The 22,278-nt window shown below is 37.2% G+C and overlaps 1 protein-coding gene across 6 annotated transcripts in view; it reads left to right on the forward strand.

The window, feature by feature from the left end:
• The window catches only part of TEX10 (testis expressed 10), a 64,652-nt gene that overhangs the window by 25,599 nt on the left and 16,775 nt on the right, over positions 1-22,278 (forward strand). For all 6 annotated transcript variants that reach the window (XM_026108614.2, XM_026108609.2, XM_026108613.2 and 3 more), the window contains 3 exons: positions 1,720-1,897; positions 19,157-19,245; positions 20,417-20,550. In XM_026108614.2, coding sequence (XP_025964399.1) covers positions 1,720-1,897; positions 19,157-19,245; positions 20,417-20,550 — 401 coding nt within the window. The remainder of the gene's footprint in view (positions 1-1,719; positions 1,898-19,156; positions 19,246-20,416; positions 20,551-22,278) is intronic.

The raw sequence follows: 22,278 nt of genomic DNA on the forward strand, positions 1-22,278 counted from the left end.
TTTTGTCCATAACAAATATTAAAAAGAACTGTGTGTGTCAGTTTCCCTTCTGAAAGATTAGTGAAATGATTAATATTTTCAGTTAAAGCTAGTATGTCTTTAACCTGATAGATTAGAAGCTTCGGTTTTTGTAAAGTCTGGATCTGGTAACGTTGCTTAATTTTATTTTTATTTTGTTTTCCCAGCGTTCTTAATTAGTGTTGTATCTTCAGCAAGTGATGTAGGCTCTAACTAAACAAGCATAGTTAGAAAAGGGGAGGGGAGGAGTTGCTGAACAATTGTTGCAGCAGGAGTTGCTGAACATTTTGCATGAGATATGCTATGGAATTGTTAAAAAGTGCAAAAGTTTTTGTGTTTATGAAACTTCAATTTTGGCATTTGAATTCCTCTTGCTAGTATTTTTCCGATTATATTTTTCCTTCCATTAATTTGATGCACACTTTTCTGTTTTTCTGCTGCCGCTTTGACTGAAGTTGAAGGTTTGACTAAAGGTGCAGGTTTAAGTTCTTCTGGATCTGGGACACTCTTTACTTCTTGTCATTAAGTAATACTGTGAGAACCTAGTCTTTCACAGTGTGGACTTCTGCTTGCTGTTTTGGCAAATACAAGCAAACAATAATATGCCCATGTGCTGTTAAACACATACTCTGCTTCTTTCTGGAAATGATGAGTGGAGTGGATTCTCCTGTTTATGTGAAATAAAATGTATTGGGGTCTATCAAGGTGACTGTACTGTTTTAAGGATATTTTTAGTATTGCCATGTTGATAATAAATTGCCCGTTTGCATCTATGGATTTGTCTGCTGAAAATATACTTTTCTCCAGAATTACACTGTTCTGCAATCTGGCAATTTTATTGTTAATATTGTGACATTTATTCTATTTTCTTGAGCATTGTTTCTAAAACCCAATGGTTCAAATTTATTTGCAATTTAAAGATGAGCTTCTGCTCTTCCTTCTTGAAGATATGAATTTGGAAATGTGAGACAAGGAGTTTTGTGCAGGTTTAGAAATCACAAGACAAAATGATCCCCTATTTATTATCTTTAAATTCAAATTGATATAAAAATAAATTTTATTTTGTCTTGTGACTCCATTCTTTTTAATGCTTCGTGGAAGTGGTTTTGGAATTAGCCATCTTTTGATTTCCTGTAAGATAATCTATCTGTTATTCGGAGGAGAATAATCTAAATGTATGTTGTAATGCAAGCTTTTGTCTATGAAGAATCTCTCTCCCTAGATCATAGTTATTTCTACAGGTCTCTGAAAAGAGGAACTCTGTGGAGGCTTCCTTACCTGAATATAAAGAAGGCAGCAGTTAACAAATGAATTTTTGCAGGGCTTTCTCTGATATTTGCACAATGAAGGACACTTCTGGACATTATCTGGACATTTTTGTAAATTAAAGTTCTTAAAACACTATGTAGGTGAAAAGTGCTTGATGCTATTCTCTTTCTATCATTATTTTACTGCAATTTTGACTCTTCTTGATATCCTACTAGCCTTCCTTACTACTTTTGCTACCCTTGCTTTTTGTCTGCTGTTCTGTGTCTCTTTTTTCTCTGTGGGGGTAGGTGCTACTCATAGTCCATATATACTATGTTTCTGACTTGAAAAGGAAACTGGCTTTTCTAGAGTAGTAAATTTTCAGCACATTGGTGATACTAGAAGGAAATTTTTTTGTGCTTAGTTTTTAGTTCAGTTCTTGTATTTCTGCAGATCCACTAGATGGCACCCTGGTTCTTCTTCCAGCTGAGGCTCAGCGCCGGTTAGTACAGCTGGTGTACTTCTTGCCATGCCTGCCTGCGAGCTTGCTTGCTTGCCTAAGTCGCTGCTGTATTATGGGAAGGATGTCTTCAGAGCTAGCTGCTACTCTTATTGGGATACTGCACATGAGGTAAAATGTTAAACTTATACTTTAATTCAATTGTTCTTAGAGCAATTTGTTTATGGAATTATTAAGGAAACTTTGCGCTTCTTTAAAAAAAAGAAAAAACAGCATGTAAGAATAGGCTTTGTGAGGAAAGTTAATGCTTCTGTCAAATTCCACTCCAAGCCTTTCACTTTGATCATATCCTTACACTGGTGTATTTTCTCCACTGCTTGATGGCAAAATTGTATTTGTTATCTTTAAGGCTCTTCCAGTTTTGAGCACCCCTCTACCCAGAATACCATGACTGGTCATCTTTGCTCTGCCACCATTTGCAGGTTTTCCTCACAAATACTTTTACATGGCATTTCTCATAGTGAAAAACAACTAACCAGTATGTATTCCTGTATTCTGTCTTGTATAAAACCTTGCTCTTGCTATAACTACTGTGCTTAAATAGCCTAATCATAGTTGGTAGGCAAGTCTCTAGTTAACAACAAAAAATTAAATAATTTCTATTTTCCTCCTGGCTTGAAAGATCAATTTTGGACTGTGAAGTCTGGGAGTGAAACTATTGTTTCACTGAAGTGAGTGGAAGGCTTTCTATGATTTCACCATGGTATTTTGCTTTGCTCTTCCTTAAAAAATGCACTTTTTCCATTGCTCAATGTTGTTGGAGCTGGATAAACAAGAATTGGGAATTATGCTTCTTTGACTTATGCTTAAAGAAACGTGTCGGGTTTTTTTTCCGTAGTGCTTTCTGTAACTTAAGCTTTTAAAGTTTAAAAAAAAAAAAAAAAAAAAAAAGTGGCACAACATAATGTACTGTCTAATATAGACCAGTTTGTATTAGCTGTGTAATGTTTCAGTGCTGGTGAATAAAGTGACTGATTTATGAAGTGATTATGATAAAATGCTATACATCATGCATTACAATAATAGAAGTAAAATTCTGTGTAGTTTTGGGAAGGTGGAACTCAAATTCTATAGCAAAGTTCTTTGCCGCATACTGGAAATTCGGGGACAGACTGTAGCCAAATCAGAGGCAGTCACTGTAAGAGCTTAAGTCAATAACAAGCATCGTGTGATGCTTATTTTGTTATTAGGTATCTGATTGGGGTGGGGAGGGATTTCACAGTAATTAACTGCATTCTAAAGATTATCAGAAAGCTCCAGGGCTGGGGGTACTTGAGCCTTTTGACAGAAGACATGAGACACACCTGGAGAGTATTTTTTACCCAAAAGTAGTTTACATCTTGGCAATGGAAAAGGAAGGATGATTTCTTAGGTGGTGCAGAAAATGACTTTTGATTTAATTTATGGTATTTGGTAGGTGATTTAAACAAAGCTGGATTCAAAGACGTATTCTGAAGTCAATCTGAATTAACTGCATGAAAAAAACAGTACTGATATAGTTACACTAGTGCAGCTTCTTGTATTGATTAGCTCTAACAGTCTTTCTCTGGGGAGGTTAGAGTTTTTGAAGAAACTCTATGTGGCCATGTCCACTGTCGAAAAGGGGGTATTACTCTTGGACTGAACGTTGTTTTTCTTTGGTCAGACAATTCCCACTGCATTAAGAAGAATCAGTATTAAGAATCAGAACTCCAGCAGTTTTCTTCAGAACTGTATGCAAAAATAATGCAAGTCCTAATAAAGGTTGTAAAAAGTCTTTTGTAGACAAGAAAGTGAATACAACAGCACTGAAAATACTGACTCATATTGCCAACTTTAGAATCTTATAGTACAAGTTTTGAAGGGCTTTTTGATAACATTTTTGTTGTTTATGATCATCAGTGTTATAAGAACTTCATTCTAGGATGCTTAAAGAACTGGCTGAGGTGACCTCAGAATTGTTAGTGGCTTCCTTTGGTAACTGCTGAAGGGCAGTGAAATATTGGAAGATAGGAGGTAGTGCTGATGTCTTTTTCTTAAAATAAATAAATAAAAATAAAAAAATAATAATAGCTTTAGGGTCTTACAGACCAGTTGGCTAAATTTAATGTTCCCAGACTGAGCTGCCAAACCAGCTTTTGAAAGCATTTGAAGACAGCAGGGAGATAAGTAACAGTTCATACAAATTTGTCAAGAACAGAACAATCTGATTATCTTTTTCCTTGGGAAGAGAAGTTGTGCCGTTAAGGAAATAGTAGTACATTTCCTAGCTCTGAACTCTAGCTTGGCTTTACAAACTTTATCACCTGTCATTGCATGCAGGATTTGTGAGGTAATTCTCCATCTCCACTCATCATCAGTAAAGCCTGGCTGGATTATGTCCAGCTTTGTGGATTGCTTTTAGAAAATGTCGTGGATGAACCGGATTGAGTCTAAAGAAGAGCAGACAAAGAACATTAGTCTGTAAATTGTGGCCATAGGGAATGACTGACATATTAGTATTGTTAGGCTAAATATAATAGGGAGAGAGGGAAATGCATCTTCATATGCGTTAAAGACTATTGAAAAGAGATGGGAAAAAGCAGTTTTCTGTATATGCCATGGAAAGGACTAGAGATAAGGATCTTAAATATCAGAAACAGATCTGGTTTGAGCGCTAGCAAAAATTTTTTTAACAGCGGAGAGATGTACTGGAATAAAATGTGTAGGAAGTGGGTATGGAATCTATTAACAGGAGTTATTTAAAATCACATTGGGTGAAATTATATTGTGGATGACAGAGGTAAAGCCTTGAAAGAAGTAGATGGACTAGGTAAATTCTGTTTATTTTCAGCTCTTGTTGTTTATGTTCAACTCTTGACTCTTCTGGTCATTTTCAACTCTCGTGATTCTTTGAATTCAATATAAAAGTTTTTGGAATGAAAAAACAGTAGTCCACCAAAATGTACTTGATTTCACAGTTTTGGGTCACAATCTGGTTTATGGGACACTTTCTGTAGTTGTAGATGATGTTAATTTTGCTTATATAAATTTATATAAATTAGTACATTCAGAGAACAGTGCATTTCAGAGACATCACTTATGAGTAAAAAATGGTACAGTCACTAGATGGCAATGTTTTTCTTTCTTATACTTCTATGCTGTTTTGTGAGGAGGATTTTATAAATTTATTTTCTCTCAAACCACCTGCTTCTCTGTCATGCTTTAAATAGTTTGTATTCAGTAGCATCCGAAACTCACTGTTGTATTTGATAATTGTTTTTAATTTCTCTAAAAGCCTTTATTTCCACATTATTCTTGACTGACAGACCATGTACCTTCTTACATGCATCTGAGGATGCACATACATACCCATGTATGTTTGCCAGGGAGAAGCTCCATTAAGGTGGAATTGATGATAGTACATATGAGTGATAAGACTGTTGCTGTTATTCCAGGAACGATCATTATAAACTCAAGGTCAATAGATATCTTAATATTTTTTTTAGTTTAAACTGTAGAGGTAGATAATAAATATATGTGGATGACTTAAACCACAGCCTTGTGGTGATGTCAGGCAGTAAGTGTTAAATTATTGCATGTCAACGTTTATAATCTTTGGCTACTCAGAAATGAATTTTGAAGGCATCTTTTAATTTCCTTTTTTTTTTTTTTTTTTTATGATGAAATTAAGCCAGGTGGTCTGCAGGAGCCAAGTAAGTGAGCCAAGGTGAACTCCTTTATTTGCTTCATTTGCACTCCTTCCTATCAATATGCTGCTGATGCCCAGTGTATATTTACATATATACTGGCGAGGCTCCTAGGCATGGGAATGCGATTATCTGTACTGTTACATTATTAGAACAGTCTGGGTCATGCTTTTGGCCTGCACTCGCTAAGGTTCTACCAGTTAGCACAGGCCAAGGATCATTATGAAAAGAAAGCTTAAGTGCAGCCACCCTGCTTTGGAGGCTGGCCATTTAGCCATGCGAATGTGGCCAGATGATGCTAATCAACTTCTGTACCAGAGAACGGACCCTGCTGCTGTTCAGTTCACTAGGATTGCTCCAGCTAATGAGTTTCAGGTCAGCAAGAGGGATAGAAGGTGTGGTCTTGGCTTGGTTTCCCTACATTTCTCCAGCTCCTCCCTTATGTCTACTATATGGGACCTGAGATGTAAGCAACTTTAACAAATCCAGTCAGGTAGGGTTTTGAGAGATGGAACTGTGCCAGGGTTTTGGGGTAGAAATCTTTCTCCTGTTCATGCACAAACCAGTAAGGAAAAGCAATGGAACATAAGTGCAGTCTGTGACTGCAGGTTGAGAGAAATGAGAGGTCATACCTTCTTGGAGGGAGATAGTTCTGAGTTGACTTGCAAAAAAAGACAAGCTTAAATTTACGGAGACAAATGGAAGGGTGTTTAAAGTATTTTAGAAAGTGTTTCCACTGAATCTACAAGGTCAAGTTCTTCTTAGACTGACATACTGAGACAAAACAGTTGTCTTTAATTCTTTTAGAAATGTGGCACGGTACAAAACATGAAGATTGATTTTTGATTTATAAATTATTGGAATAGCTTAAATGCTTAATTTGTCATTTCTATGTTAAAGATGAATGGCTAAAATTTGTTGGGCAGGGAATATGTAATGTTTCACATAGGCGAACCTTTGGTTTGTAGCTTCCGTCTTAACTTTATCTTGACAGTGGAACTCTGGCTCATGTCTTGAGGATATGGATTAAAAAAAAAGAAACAATACTCTCCAGGAAATGAAGGAATATATTAACCATGAGTAATATAATGGGGATCAAAGTCATAAACTTTAGCAACTACTATAGGTAAAGCTGGAAAAAACTTCCAGTGTAATTCCTCTATGCCTACTTTCCACATTTGTAAAGTAGGCTATTTCAGAATGTTTTTTAAAGGACTAGTGAAGTGTACTTGTACTTTCTGAGTACTTTCTGGAGGACTGTCTTCTAGATAAATCTTTTTTTGGGGTTATCATTGAAGTTTGAAACTTACTGAATTTTGCCAACTCATTTTTTGTATACAATAGCGTCTTTTATCATTTGTCTGATGAAAGGTAGGCTAGCTGTTTACATGACAATTGCAAAGGAACACCATTTATCACCATTTGTGAGACTTAATGATACATTTCCTGGTTCTTAAGGACTTTGTGGTGACTGGGGTCTTGCAAACAATTTTCTCTACTTCTTTGTTGTTTTGTGTTAGTGGGATACTTGAGCTGAGTGCTTGCTATGATGTATGCTATTGTATGAAGTATGGTTTAAGAAACGCAGGTTACGACATTGTGATCAATTGTATAAACTAAGATATTGCCTTTCTATCCTTAAGGGAAAAGTTCCCTGTCACTTCTTACCATGTCTTGAGGTACAATTTATGAAAAGATATTCAACTTAAATGCATAAATACAACTTACTAATATGTATTATTTATGCATGATATTTATGATTTTTTAAAATTTTTTTATCTGTTCGAACTGAGTGTCTGGAAATTATTTCACTTTAACAGAAAACAGGATGAATAATATTTCACTGCCCAGATAAAAACAATAGGAATCAATTTAAGACACTTCTGGAACTTCTCTTTTGAAATGGAGTGCTCGTGAGATGTCCAGTGGGTTCAAACAGCCATTTCTTATTCTTATTGGGCTCTCTCTTCTGGGGTCTCACAAAGAGTTGGTATTTCTGTTGCCGTAGAAAAGGAGGAGGGCCATATAAATAAAAGTTTTCTGAGTGCTCTCTCCAAGTGAAACAAATTCTGTGGGAGTTTCTAGTCTTTGTAGATTTGAGAGAACTTAGACTTTGTTCGTCATCACTGTAAATGGACTCTTCTTAAGAGATGGTGCTTTTTAAAAATACCTTGTTCCTTTTCAGACAATAATGAGGGAGCTCAGTTGGCATCTCGCCAAGTAACTGGGTGTGCTTGTCGGTTCCTGCTGTTTTTAGGAATCTGGTGTTTAGAATGAGTGGAGATGGAGATTTTAACACCTGCTTGGTTTAGGAAGTAACATTTTGTGTCTGCAAATACATAAAAACACAGCCAGATATGTTTTAGGGCCATAGTAGAAGTGGAAAGTCAACCCAATACACCTTGGAAAGTAAAGTGAAAAGCATGTATATAAGTAGGTATAGTAATTATGAGTTGATTGCTAATCTTAAACTTTTCTTAGCAAAGTCTGTGTTCACTGTGAAGTGCTTTTTTTTCTGGAAAGTGTGCTAATAAGGCTTTAATAACTAGCAATCCAGACTGCTTGGCTCTATTTTCACATGCCTCACTTTAGAAACAAAAATCAAGTTGGAAAGTATTAAAAAGGTAATAAAAATGCTTAAGGTACTGTTCATTATACATAGAAAAGGAAGGTGTGCTTTTAATTCCTGGCATTTCCCTGACTAGGTGCCACTGTGAGGACTAAGAACAGAGGATTGATCTATTTTCTTTGCTGCAGATCAGAAACGATCCATAGTTCCTGATAATCAGATTCTGAGATGTGTTACAGTGCATTCTTCCATCCAGATCTGTTTGTGACATTCCATTTCCTTGCTCATTGTTATGTAAAGGGCTAAGATTTAAGAGAGAGAATGCTAAGCTTGTATTTAAGGACACAGCCCTCTAAATTTGTCCCCAAGTTCTTGTTTGTAGCTTGATATCCCTAAACAAGGGAAGAAAAATTCCATTGCTGCACTTACAATTGCACTTTTCAATAAATGCCACTTGCTTGTTAGTGAATATTCTTTCTGAGTTGTACTCTCATCTACAATGTGTAAGCAATTTTTTTTCCTTCAGACAATCTTTGCAAACATGGAGTAAATGAGTAGCTGACAGGCTTACTTTTAATGATGTATAGTTCAAATTGTTGTTCTCTTAAAATATGAATCATGTTTTTCTCCAAATCCCTGTTAATTCCTTGCAGATGTTAGTTGTCTTCAAATGGAAACACTTGATCCTTCAAAAGAGTTAAAAGTTGAAACCAAAACCTGACACTAACAAACCTGACTGTTGCCTACGTTTGGTAACCCATTAAAGGAAAAGGAAGGGAAGTACTCTTCACTTGCTCTCTGAGTTTTTTTTCAGAACCCATGTTACCTGGAGATAAGTTGGTGTGAATAATGAGGAGATGGATTGGGGCAGTATTCAAAGATACTCTGAAATTGTAAATAATGTAGTATATCTGTGACACAGTCTTGATTTCCTGTCTCTTCCAAAACTGGTTTGAAAACTGGGAGTGCTGATCCTCATTAACAATAATATGAGATTTATTTGGTTAAACTGATGCAAGAACCTGAGTTGTATTTCACTGCAGTTGAAAGCAGTTGCATTTCCATTTGATTTTTAAGTAGTTTTGTTTAAAGATAAACTATGCTAAAGCTGAGATAAATATTGGTACAGGAGTCTTCAGTGTTTTAAAAAAAACATACTTTATGACAGGTAAGTACCAGGCTACGTTGTGGAAAATGTTTTATATTTTTCTTCCATAAAGAAAGGTAGAACAATCCTAGTATTGTACTTTCCTGTAATTTTGTTTCTGCTCTTGTGTGTGGACTGAAGCTACTTCCAGTGTGAATCATTATTTATTCAGATGCAGTTGATCACATTTTGAAAATGCTGAACTGCATTTTGGCATGGTGCTGTGTTCTGCTGGTGTCCTGTGAGAATGGGGTGTATTGTAAAGTAGCTGCCAAACTCCCCAGATTAGCAAACTCCATAATTACTCTTTTATCTTATATTTTCCAGGTGTTTTTACAAGTAAGCACCATTTTAAACTGTTGTCAGATAGCCCTACTACTAGTTATGTAGCCAGGTGACTATGTAAGACACAAGATGTTCGTAACATCTGCTGGAAAGCAGCTCTGCAGAGAAAAGACCTGGGAGTCCTGGCAGACAGCAAGTTGACCGTGATCTAGCAATGTGCCCTTGTGGCCAAGAAGGCCAATGGTATCCTGGGTTGCATTAGGCAGAGCATTGCCAGCAGGTCGAGGGAGGTGATCCTCCCCTGCCAGTCGGCCCTGGTGAGGCCGCATCTGGAGTACTGTGTCCAGTTCTGTGCTCGCCGATACAAGAGAGACATGGAGCTACTGGAGTGAGGCCAGCGAAGGGCTACTAAGATGAGGAAGGGACTGGAGCTCATATGAGACTTTCCTCATATGAGAAAAGGCTGAGAGAGCTGGGACTGTTGAGCCTGGGGAGGAGAAGCTGGGGTGGGGGGTGGGGGAATCTTATCAAGAGGTATACGTGTCTGAAGGGAGAGTGTAAATAAGATGGGGCCAGACTCTTTTCTGTGGTGCCCAGCAGGAGGCAGTGGGTACAAACAAACACAGGAAGTTCTGTCTGAACATGAGGAAGAACTTCTTTATTGTGAGGGTGAGTGAGCACTGTAACAGGTTGCCCAGAGAGGTTGTGGAGTCTCCATCCTTGGAGATATTCAAAAGCTGTCTAGATAGGGTCCTGTGCAACATGCTGTAGGTGACCCTGCATGAGCAGGGGGGTTGGACTACGTGATCTCCAGAGGTCCCTTCCAACCTCAACCATGCTGTGATTCTGTGATAACAATTCTATGAGGAGACTGATTAGAAAAGAAGAAATCTGTATGATATTGTCCTGGAATTGTTTTGTTCAGTAGAACAGTGTTTTGGGCCTCAGAGAGAGAGAGAGAACACTGCAGTGGCATGCTGCAGAATTGGAATGGAGTCCTGTTAACTGTGGAGAAGTAGTTTCCAGTAACTCTCTGGAAGCCTGCTGCTCTTGATGGCTGTTAATCAGTAGCGGAGTAGTGTCATGTTGATAGATTAAACTCTGTGGGCTGACACTAAATTCATTGCATTAAGAAGTTATAGATGGCATATTTCATAAAAATACGAAAACCACAAGAATGATGAAACCTGTTTTTATTCATCCACAAAAATGGGTAAAGACCTTTTTCTCAGTGCAGTGCCTGGTTGATTCACCAGTGGTAAGGGGTATTGTGATACGTATCTATGGTTCTGGGTTCTGTTGGAAAACACAGCAATGCAGGGAAAGTGTGCCATTTCTTTGATCATCCTCATTGATCTTCTCTGACCTTCTTTCCTTCTTGCCGTACCATTTTTGAGGTGGGGGACCAATCCTGCAGCATTCCAAGGTGCAGGTGACCCCTGGATTTCTCCAGTGGCAGAATGACATTCTCCATTTTGTTCTCTGTTGCTTTCCTAACTGCTCCGATCATGGAGCTGATGTTTTCCTGGCATTGCATGTCATAACCCCACAGCCTTGCCCTAAGCAGCAGTAGTAATCAGCTGAGAGCCTTCCTTTTTATATGTGAAGTGAGGATTCTTCTTTGCCATGTGTGTACTTGTGTCTGCTGTCGTTTGGCATGTATGTATGCAGTTAACAAGTCTTCTTTGATTCTTGTGCAGCTGTTTGTCTGTGGCCCCTTGATTTTTCCTATGCTGAATAATGTGAATGTTGTCAGCAAACTTTGACAGCCCTCTTTCTGCTTTATTTCTGAATAGGTTAAGCAGAACAGGTGCCAGCACAAATCTCTTCAACATCCGGTGATATCTGTCTTCCACTATATGAACTGATCCATTAGTCTTACTCAGTTTCCTACCTTTAAGCCAACTATCTCTTCATGCAAGGACCTTCTTTCTTACACTATGGCTTCTTTTCCTTAGTTGCTTTTTCCTAAGTACACTGGGTCTTCTGAATTCATGTGCATGTTTCCCTTAAGGTTCCTAAGGCATACCTAAGGCAAAGTTCCTTTTTCAGAAACCACACTGTCTGTTCCCAAGCACATCACACACGTTCACGTCAGCTAATTTTGTCTATCATTTAGTGCCTATTAACCTGACTAGTGCAGACATAAAACTTGCATGCCTTAATTATATGGAACTTTTGAACAATAAAGATGTCTGGGAGTGTGTTTGCTACTCTCACTTTGGTAGGTACCAGGGGAAGTTCTCAGATGGAAGGTTAGTCGCTGCTACTAGCAGTTCACTTCATCTTTGCTTTCCCTTGGAACTCCCTTGGATGGTGAAAGCCATCTCATCCTGGTAATTTCCTTCCATTTTATTTGGTTTCTTAATGTGGTGTGCAGCAGCTTTAAGTTCCGATAGGTCTTCAGATGAGTCCCCAAAAGAATCGTTCCAAGATGGGGATCTGCCCCATTTTTTCTACACTGAATAGAGGTGGTTAGAATTCATTTAGCTTCTGTTCTATGTCCTTATCTTGTGTGAGTGCATCTTTTATGCACTGATTGTCAATTGGGTGTACAGAATCTTTGGTAAGTTTTCTGATGATGAGTTTAAAGGACAATTTATTAGTAGTAGCTCAGTGATTAAAGCACTTACACAGCAAAGATGGGTTCACTTCCTTCATCTAAAAAAGGGAGTTGATTTCCTGTTTCCCAAAACAATGACTTGGATATTGAACTATTTTGGGAAGGGGTGCTTACTTTTAATAATATAAACATAACTTAATTATTAAATTTTCACTGATTATGGGCCTCAGATGCAGTTACTTTCTTTTCAAGAAATTAGTGAGTCAACAGGTATCTGTGCCTATGAATGCTTACCTATCCTGTGTGAAATAGAAGGGTATCAATGAGAAAAAGAGAGATGGAACTCCTTTTAGAATGATTTTGTAGCCCAGCATTAAAGAAACAATTGTGTGGGGCTTTGGTTTAAATCTGTGCTCAGTAGATAAAGCAGATTTAAAATGGGATCACCTACCACAGCATTAGAATGCCTGGTTTCTCAGGCTATTCTCTTGCAAATGTTTAAATATTTCTGTAAAGTTACTGCAGTACTCTGCCCTAGAATATCCTCTGTCATAGTGGCTGAAGCACTTCCCTGGGAGGTGAAAGAAATTGGATTTTAGTTTCCTTGAGCAGAAAATCAAGATCTTTGACCTTATACTTCCTGAGTTCTGTAACCTTTATGAATAATTGGGCATCAGTGCCTTAGAACTGTGAATTTTTCATTTTATTTTTCTTGTTTTAATTTAAAAATACTTGAAAATAAACTTTTTGAGATTTATTACCATTTTTCAATTTTATTGCTGAACCAAAAAAATGAAAAAACCTTGCTGTCTAAGTTAGTTTCTCAACAGTGTGTTTTACAGGAGAATAAATGGAAGGATAATAATTTCTAAAATCATTGCAGCAAGATTTGTCATCTTCTCTATTAGAGACATTTGAAATACACTAGGACTCCTTATGACTTCACATTTAAAACCAACACCTTAAACCTCAATCAGAAATCCATTGGTGTCTAGGTTAAGTCAGGGAAAAAAGGTAATAGGTTGTAGCTGAGAAATAACCACTTCTGCACAAACTGCAGGCTCCTATTTGTTTTAATTTGTGACCCTGTAGTATAATCCAACCTGAAAATAATAACATGAATAAAAGTGGCAAAGCCTGTATCAAAAAGAAAAGTTAGCAACAAGTGATAAAAGGAATGTTTTTCACAGTTGCTGCAATTTAGAAATATTTGCCTTGCTAATGGGAAGAGAAGTGGTGATTTTTAAGTTAATTAGATTCAACTTTTCTTTTAATACCCTTTGGAGTATGGAACAGGTTACCTAAAGGTGCAGCCTTAAACTCAGTGGAGATGTTCTCATGGAGAACCAGAACCTTATAGGAATTATAACACATAATTCATCAGCTAATGTAGGTTTGGACTAGCTGACTGGAGAGGTACCTCTCCTACGCAATTTGATAATAGATTCCCATTGTCAGTGAAAAAGTATTCAAAAAAAAAAAAAAAAAGGGAAATTATAACATGCTTAACCTCCCGCCCCCCCCCCCCCCCCATTTAGAGATGGAAGAGATGTTAAATGTCCAGTGTTTAATTTATAAGTGTCTTACACATATTTTGAAAGTGCACGTGGTTCTTGGTTTAATATATTAACACTACCATGGATAACTAAAATCTTTGAAATAATTTATAATACGTTTGTAGTATATGAACATCTATTCTGGGAATTTCTTTTTTTCCTAAATGTTCTTTATCTTAAGTCCAGTTTGCTTTAACATGAACCTTAAAATTCAGCACCTTTAACTACTTGATAGACACTTGGATTCTAAGTAAGTGAGGCATTAATAACTGGTTAGACTTGTATTTAAATAAACTTTTCCTATGCTGCAATATTGTTCTATTTATGTTTGAAATATTAGAAGGATATTACTCTCAGTATTAATTTGTTATGATTTATTTGTGAGATTCTGGCTTAGTCTTTGATTACATGATCACATGCTATTTTCCATGCTATAGTGTGTTGAATGCATGATGCTCACTGCATGAGTATTTGTGTAATGTTATGTTTTGTCCTTTTTGTTTCAGTAGAAAGTTCTGTGGTTTGTTGGTTTTATGTCCATACCCCACTTGGAAAACAGTATTTTCTGCCTCACTGGGGGTTTTCTGTTGTGCTCAACTATTTTTACTGCTGTAGGAGATGATGAGATGTTTTTTTTCCCAACTTACAGATAAGAACTGAAGCAAAGAAGAGATGAATCATAGTACTCGTGAATTTTAGGATTTCATTATGAACCATTTAGGAGCTTTTAAAGATGCTGGAAACTGTATCGCTCCACAGCTGTTATGGTCATTTCAGTCTTTTACACTCCCATAAACAGTTCCAGTGCTAGTGGTAACTAGCAGAATGAGAGGGAGAAACCTTCACCATGAATGGTGAGGGGATTTTTGTTTTAACTGTGCTAATAGAAGATTAAGATGTCATGCTACTTCCTTTATTGGAAGAGCGAATACTCAGTCTCTATCTGCTTTCTTCAAGCCTCTCTGATTTTATAGACTTCAGTCTCTTTTTTTTCTTCAGGTTGAAGAGTCCTAGTGCATGCAATCCTTCCTGGCATAGATGCTGATCCATATCTCTGATCATTCCTGATGCCCTCCTGTTTATGTTTTCTAGTTCTCATACTGTCTTTCAGCTGAGGGGAGACAGAACTCCATACTGTATTCACAATGTGTGCAAGCCATTTATACAATGCTATAGTGATGTTTTCTGTTTTGTGATCTCCCTCTTGTGAGAACTGCCACTTATTCCTATCTTGTTTCCTGTTTTCAGCCAGTTACTTATCCTTGCCAATTATTTTAGGCAAAGCTGCTTAGTTTCCTTAAAGACCTATGTATGTGCTGCTTGATAGCTTCTGATAATGTCAAGAGCTTTGTGAGGTCAGAGTTCCTTTTACAGTCATGTTGCATCCTCTGTATTTGTCTAGATAGTTGCTTGTTCTGTCATTCATTACAGATTTCACAAATTTGCTTGTTGTGTGATGTGAGCCTTACCGACCTGTAGTTCCCAGATTTTCCATGGAAATTCTTTCTAATTTGGTATGATGTTTGCCACTCTTCCCTCGGTAGGTACCAGGGGAACTCCATTGAATGGTGAATGCCATCTTGTCCTGGTAATTTCCTTCTGTTTTATTTGGTTCCGTAATGTGTTGTGCAGCTTCTTTAAATTCCAACAGGTCTTCTCATGAGTCCACAAAAGAATCATTCTGAGATAGGAATCTGCCCAGTTTCTTCTACAGTGAACAGGGAAGGCCAGCATTCATTTAGCAGTGCCGTAGCGCTCTCAGTATTCTTCCTTACGAACTCTGTAGCAGGCTCTTTTTTTACTGATGTTCTAGGAGAATAATGTAGTACTAGCTTTGATTCCTTTAATTAGTTGCTGCTCAAACTCTTTTTTTTTTCTTCTGCCTACTTGATTATTTTTTTTTAATTTAATCTGCCATAGTTTTTTGTCCTTATGTTTTTCTTCTTTGGGATGCAGCTTATGCCAGAAACTGAAGCATGCTTTGTAGCCATGACAGCTTCGTTTTATATGCTCTGAAGCCCTTCCTAATATATGGTATGCACTGGCAGTGCGCTTCCCATATGGTATCTTCTAGTAGTCTCCATGCCACCAATACTTACCACTCTTTAGTTGCATGTATTTCACAAGCTTTTCCTCACTTTTACCTACTTTCTCCCATTGTAGCTTAGCACAGCTGAAAGATTTTTTTTTGTCTTTTTTTACTCCTCGAGAGAATTTGAAGCTAAGTGCTTAGTGTTCATTGTCACTGAATTTCCACTGTGATATTTTAAACTGGATTATGTGCATTATTCTGTCCCAAATCAAGGATTACCTTTTCTCTTGTGGGCTTGCTGACCAGCTGCTGCATGAAACAGTCATTGACAGAATCTAAAAATTTCATTTCTGGTGTGACATCTCTGCAACCTGATTGGAAGGAAGGACAGGGTTGCATAATGATAATCAGAGATATCTTGAAACCTGGCTAGCTATGTAGCTATCGTGTTTCCCTGTGTGCTTATTACTAGACATTCCAAAAAAGCTGGAATTTTGGGCTTGCATTTTGATTACTGGAACCTTTTCTGTACTTGGAGGACCTGTTATGGTTTTAAAGTTTCACAGAGTAGTATCTATGAAGGTCTAAGATACAGTGGGACATCATCCTTTTTAATTAGTGACATGCCCTATTCCTAGAACTTATCAGAGGTTTTGACAAGACAAACAAGACTAAAGGTTGGGGAGCATTACTTTCAGAAGCTCCTTTCACATCTTTTAGATACAGGCTACCTTAAGCTTAGGCAGAGATGGGACCTGAAAGTCATTGCCTAGAATTTTACTCATTCAGCATAAGTTTTTATCCTGCACGCTTTTCCTTCTCTGATTCAGATTAATAGCGTTCAGCTCTGTGTGTTTGTCTCTGAAGTCCAGATTGGTTTGTAGCTTTCAACTTGTCTGGTGTATTTTCATGTAGATAATGATCTATTTACAGAAAATGCCTGATGTTATCAGTAAATGTTTTGGCATAGTATTGGCCATGCTCACAAAAAACTTGGAACTGGAGGAAGTTGTTTTGCAGCCATACGCTATCTACCTAAACAACAGGATGACTGGGGAAGGTCGCATGCAGACACCATGATGTCCTTTGTCTCTTCTTTCAGAGATGATTGTGTTAGTAACAAGAAAGCATTCCTCATGCTACTATGCATAGGAGTTTTATCCCACTTCTCTTCCTTCCCACCTAACTAGCCTTAGTCTTTATTCTTCAAGTTGTTTTGCCTGATTAGCGTTTCATATTCCACCCTACCTTCATTTTTGTTTAATCTGATTAATCTCTTGCTCCTATTCTTTTGTCATCAGTACTAGTCTCTTTGTGTGCATGGCCTCAGATTTCTCCCTGAACTCAGGTTTCTCATCAGGTCTCTCCATGGTTTCTGTCTTCCTGCCCAAATCTTTGTCAGCTTTCTCTGATTCCCTTTGCAGCTTGACATCTGATCCATCTCTTTCAACCTCACGCATTCCCATCATTTTGCTCAATGATTCCACCACAGTTTTCTTTTCCAGTAAGTCCTATATTCTCCTGAATCTCTCATCAGGCTCCCAAATGCAGTCTTGTTATGTTGGCTCAATGAGTGACCTCAAGTCCGGCTCATGTTCCCTCTGCATTTGATTTGGGCAGCTCCTTCCCCCATGCTGAATGGGATGTACTCTACTCTCCTGGTATCTAGATTTAGTCCTAGTGTGAATATTCACTTTATGTAGAATCTGGGGAGAAATACATTGCAAGACTGCTTCCTGGTTTTATTGAGTGAGTATGTGTGAATTATCTCTTGGATGCTGTAATGAATCATGTCAGTTACGTTCCATTTTGGGTTTTCTCTGTGTTGCTTTGAAAAGACTAGGACCTCCTTGGAAGGAGGGGGGAAAATTGCTCTTTCTCTTGTGGACACTGGTGGCCATGGTCAAGGGGCTTGTTTCTGGAGAGCTTGGGATTGGTAACCCAGTGGAGTGACAGCTTGGCCTTGAGAGCCTATATTAATGTGAAGAGATCAAGAGACTACACCTTAAGAAAAGGAAGCAACCAGCCAGGCCTCAAAGGAGGTCAGAAATCTTCCTAGGAGCTAGAAGGGACTGTGTAGAGCTGCCAGCAGTGCAAAGTCACTAGGTTACCTGAAATAAGCTTGGAAACAAGGATTTGGCTTTAAAGATACAGTGTACCATGGAAACTTTACTTAATAAGCTTATTTAACTTCTGTTCTCTCTGACCTAGTTGTGCTTTTTAATTTTTTTTCAATAATTAATTAGGTGATGGTCTGATTAAAGCCTGAATTTTCTTTAATATAAAAGCCTTCCCAGTTTCTTTGAGGAGCTCTAGACGTAACTATATTCCAGTTGTCATCTTTGCGGATGCTGAAACTTTGTGGATGGAATTTCTTGGGGGTGGCAAAACGTACATACCTGGCCCAAAGTTATGCCAAATTTGATGATTCTGCTCCCAAAACATAGGGTGTGAAAATCTCTGCAGAACAAGTTTTCTAGAATTTTGTTATCCAAGGGCAAAAGCATTTTGGCCGTTAAGGGAGAGAAATTAGAGGGGAGGGAGGAAAAAAGTGATCCCAAAGCAGCTACTTGGCTTGGAAGACTGCATTGAAAATGCAAAGCATTGAAATTTACTAAGACTAAGAACAGGAAGCAAGTTCTTACATCAAGTTCTTACATCAAAGATCTGTAGCCTACAGCAGAAGTGCCAAAAGCAGCATGTAGGTAAATTTGAATAAAGTGCATTTTGTATAACGTAATTTAGGGCTGAGCTGCAGCATTTTGAAAAAACCATGTGTAAGATTCACTTGCTCTCATCTCCAGCATCTTGTCTGTGAATGACTATAGAACCAAGAGAAAGCCAGCACTGATGCACAGGCAGGACACTACCAGTTAGCTAGGTCATAAGTGGTGTCTCAGTTTGCACTGAATTTCTACAAGAATGTATACCTTCTAATTTGAGAAACAAAAATATGGTTTGGTATGCTACTTCTCATAGGTTACCCCTAAAAAGGGAAGTGTCAAACAGCCTTAATTGTTTTGCTGCTGCCTTTGCATAATATTCCTTTGTACATTTAAAATTTCAAAGCAAGTTTAAATTAAATTTTGTATCTGATAGCTTTAGCTATTCTGAAGTAGGCAGTGAAACTACTTTTAAATGGAACCTGTTGTTAATGTAAACAGCTATATCAAAATTAAACTGGATACAATGAAAAATACTGCTCAACTTTATAATCTAATGACTTTTACTAATTAAAGGAAATAAAAACTAATTTTTTGTGATGGATGTCATTACCATATTAAGGGTTATACCAGTATTTATGAACATGTGCTATCTCAGTAATTTAATCTACGTAACAACCTTAACCCCATGTGGGGGCACGAAGTTCAATATTACTTGTTTTAAAAAGAGAAAGTACTGTTTTGAAGCTATTAAAACTGCTACTTTAGCAACAGCAGTTGGAACAAGGGTGCTAAAATTACAAATTTAGTCATGCTGGTTGATTGTATATGTAAGTTGTGAATTCTTTATTGTTTTTAATAACCTATCTGCTATTGGTTTTATGTAGATCATCCTTTGCAGGCTGGAAGTGCCAAGTGCAGGATAATTCAGTGAACGATGTGGACTATTTCAGCTTCTTGTTTTCAACCCTTATAGGTAATCCTTGTGAATGTCATAATGTAGAATTAACAGAAGGAAATTGTTTTGATAGATAACTGCTGGATTTAATTTAGGACAAATGGTGTAGTAAGTACTTCCTAAAAGGTTCTAACCTTACTATATATTTTTGTTAAGATATATCCTTTTAACTGTTGATCTGATTTGTAACACCCTGTTTTTATGCTTTGAATTTCCATTTGGGCTGCATATTTGCATGTTTCTTCTTGATGCGTAGCAAATTTCGTTTGAAAGTATGAGGAAAATCTGAATTTTGCATGACTTGAGCCAGACTTTTTTTTTCCAAATTTAAATAAATGCCTTATACTGGTTTGTAACAATATAAACAAGTTCCTGTTGGATTTCCTGTGGACGTGCTTACAGTATTGAAAACATTCCATCAAATTAAAGTAATGAATATACATTAAAGTGAGCTACCCAGGGTCCTCACGAGAACAGAATTTATTTCTGCTGTTAAATTCTTACTCAGAGTAGCATTCCTGTGGTGGTTATAATGATATTACTGGGAAATGTCTTTCAGTAGCTTGTCTTGTGGTAAAGAGAAAGTGTCTTGTCTTTATCACCTCAGAATCCTTCGTAATGTTCAGCTACTCTTCTCTCAAAAGTAATACCACCCCCCCGCCACCAAAACGATGAAGAAACAGCTGTATTGGTAACTCAGGGAACGACAGCAAAAACTGACTTTTAAACTGGTTTGGAACAGTAGTCCTGTTTTACTAAATCATTTAATACTTGGCTAGAAATAATTAGCCAAATTAGTGTGTTTTTTTTTTTAAATCCTGCACTTATATTAGAAAGTTACTGAGTTAAATTGAATATGTAGTAAATCCTGTTTTGCGTTATATCTGTTTCTGCTTTTTCTTTTTTTCCTTTTTTAATGATAAATACTGTGAAAATAGCAGTATAATGCAGGCCTCTTGCTCTCTTTTATACCACAGTATAGTTTGATTTGATTTTAAAATATCTTTGTTTTCTTTGAAAATCAGAACTCTTATTCTAATGTACTTGATTTAAAATATCGAGCAAGTTCCTCTAGCAAAAACCGTTATATGGACACAGTTTAAAAGACATTGTTTGTCAAGGAAGCTAATAAAGTAGAATAGCGCTTGGCTTGTTTTGCGATACTGTTTCACTGCTTCTTTTTCTTTAGGGTTTTCAAGAGAGGAGTTGACTAGTCTTCAGGGCATTAGAGGAAAGCCACATATTAGCCAGACACAGCTTTCACCTGTCCGCCTTTACCTAACTGATCTCGACCAGTTTTTACACCACTGGGCTGTGACAGAGGTAATACATCAACACTAATTCTAACAGCAGCATACAAACTTGGAATTGTTTTCTGTCTTTTTTCTGCATATATCTAAAATCCTGTCATGACTTGAAATAGAGTGAAAAATATTTTAGCTGTTAAACTTCTAACATTATTCTAGAGCCATTGGGTAATATTTTGAAAGAAGCTGCTTTAAAAGGCGAATGTTCAGTCAGGTAATATGCAAAATTATACTTCTGGAAAGAATGGGTAGAAGCTTTGGTGGAAAAATCCTAATAGTAAAATTAAGATTAGCAATACGTTTTGGCTTTCAAAAAATATCTAGTTGCAAGAATACTAATTATGGACAGTTTTCTTTGGGAGTAAATTCCACTGTTAATTGAAAAGCACATCGAAAGAGAATTTTACGGGTAAGTAGTATTAAGCTGGCTTTGCTACTTATTCAGAATAACGTTGTATGCTTATTCAATCGAAGTGTACTGGGATTAACAATTTCACTGTGAATTCAGTGCCTGCTTATAAGATCATAAGAATTGAAAGCTTAATTTTATTGTTGGTTCTAAAGGAATCTGAGGCCATCAGATTTGTTTCAGAATGAGTGAATAGTAGTTTTCATTGTGGCTTAGCTTTGTATTGCTTATCCCACCAGAAACCACTTTAAGGTGTGAAATCATATTTTAATGACATGTTGATTTGAAAGTATTCATGGTATCTGTTATGAATGCAGTGGGAAGAGTGCAACAGTAGTTTAGCTGTAAGGTTTATTTTGGGCTTTCATGGCAGTCTTTTTGGTTTAAGAAAGCAGCATAATAGATTTTTCTCTTAATTTATAGTTCAAGTTTTAAGTGATATTCTACCAAATCTACCAAAACTGCTTATAGTCTGTGGCATATGTTGCATGTATGCTATTATCTATATAAAATTATTTTAAGCAAATTTGTCATTTGGTATCATGACTTGCATATATCCTTAGATGTCCTGCTCTCAGTCAGGTGGCCTGAGGAGCAGCTAAGCTTTTTTGCTAATATTTTTTTTTTCTATTTCCCTCCCCACTTTGTCTCCTTTGGGCAGTGATGACTAGTTTTCTCACCAAAATACCTTTCTCCAGTGTAAAAGACTAGCATGTTCTCTTCCCCTGCCCTGCAGAGACTGTTCCTCTGAATTGACCAGAGGGCTGACTTGCAAAAGTTTCTCAGAATTAGCGTAGTCCCATAAAAGCATCTGCAGGATTTGTATTTCCAGGGACTTTACTTGCTTTTGAAAATGCCGCACTATGTGTCACATTTCTTTATTCTTTTTGCTTCTCTTCCACAAATCTGTTGAAGTTGCTTGAGAAATCACACAATGGAAATACATTCACTTATGGATGAATGGGAATATTTTCCCCTTTCTTTTTCCCGGGGGGGTGGGGGGGAGAAAGAAAGCGAGAATAAGAACAAACATCCCTGTGCATCAAAAACTTGTGTGAGAAGTGATGGGATGTTCTAGAACCACTGCCTTTCGTAGATTTTAAAGCAAAGGGAATTTGGGATTGCACCTTACAACTCTGAGCTGGAGAAGATAGGAGGTTTCTCCTCACAAAGCATGTTTGACTGTGGAGAGAAAGCTAATAGTGTACTGGGCTATATCAGATACACCTAGGATTCAGGCCAAGACAAAATTTCTCCTCTTGAAAAACAGAAAAAAACTTTTGTTTCGCCATGAATAAGTTTTTTCTTATTCTTTTTGAGAATAGTATTTTATTT

The sequence above is a fragment of the Dromaius novaehollandiae genome, chromosome 2, assembly GCF_036370855.1.
Source record: "Dromaius novaehollandiae isolate bDroNov1 chromosome 2, bDroNov1.hap1, whole genome shotgun sequence".
NCBI lineage: Eukaryota > Metazoa > Chordata > Aves > Casuariiformes > Dromaiidae > Dromaius > Dromaius novaehollandiae.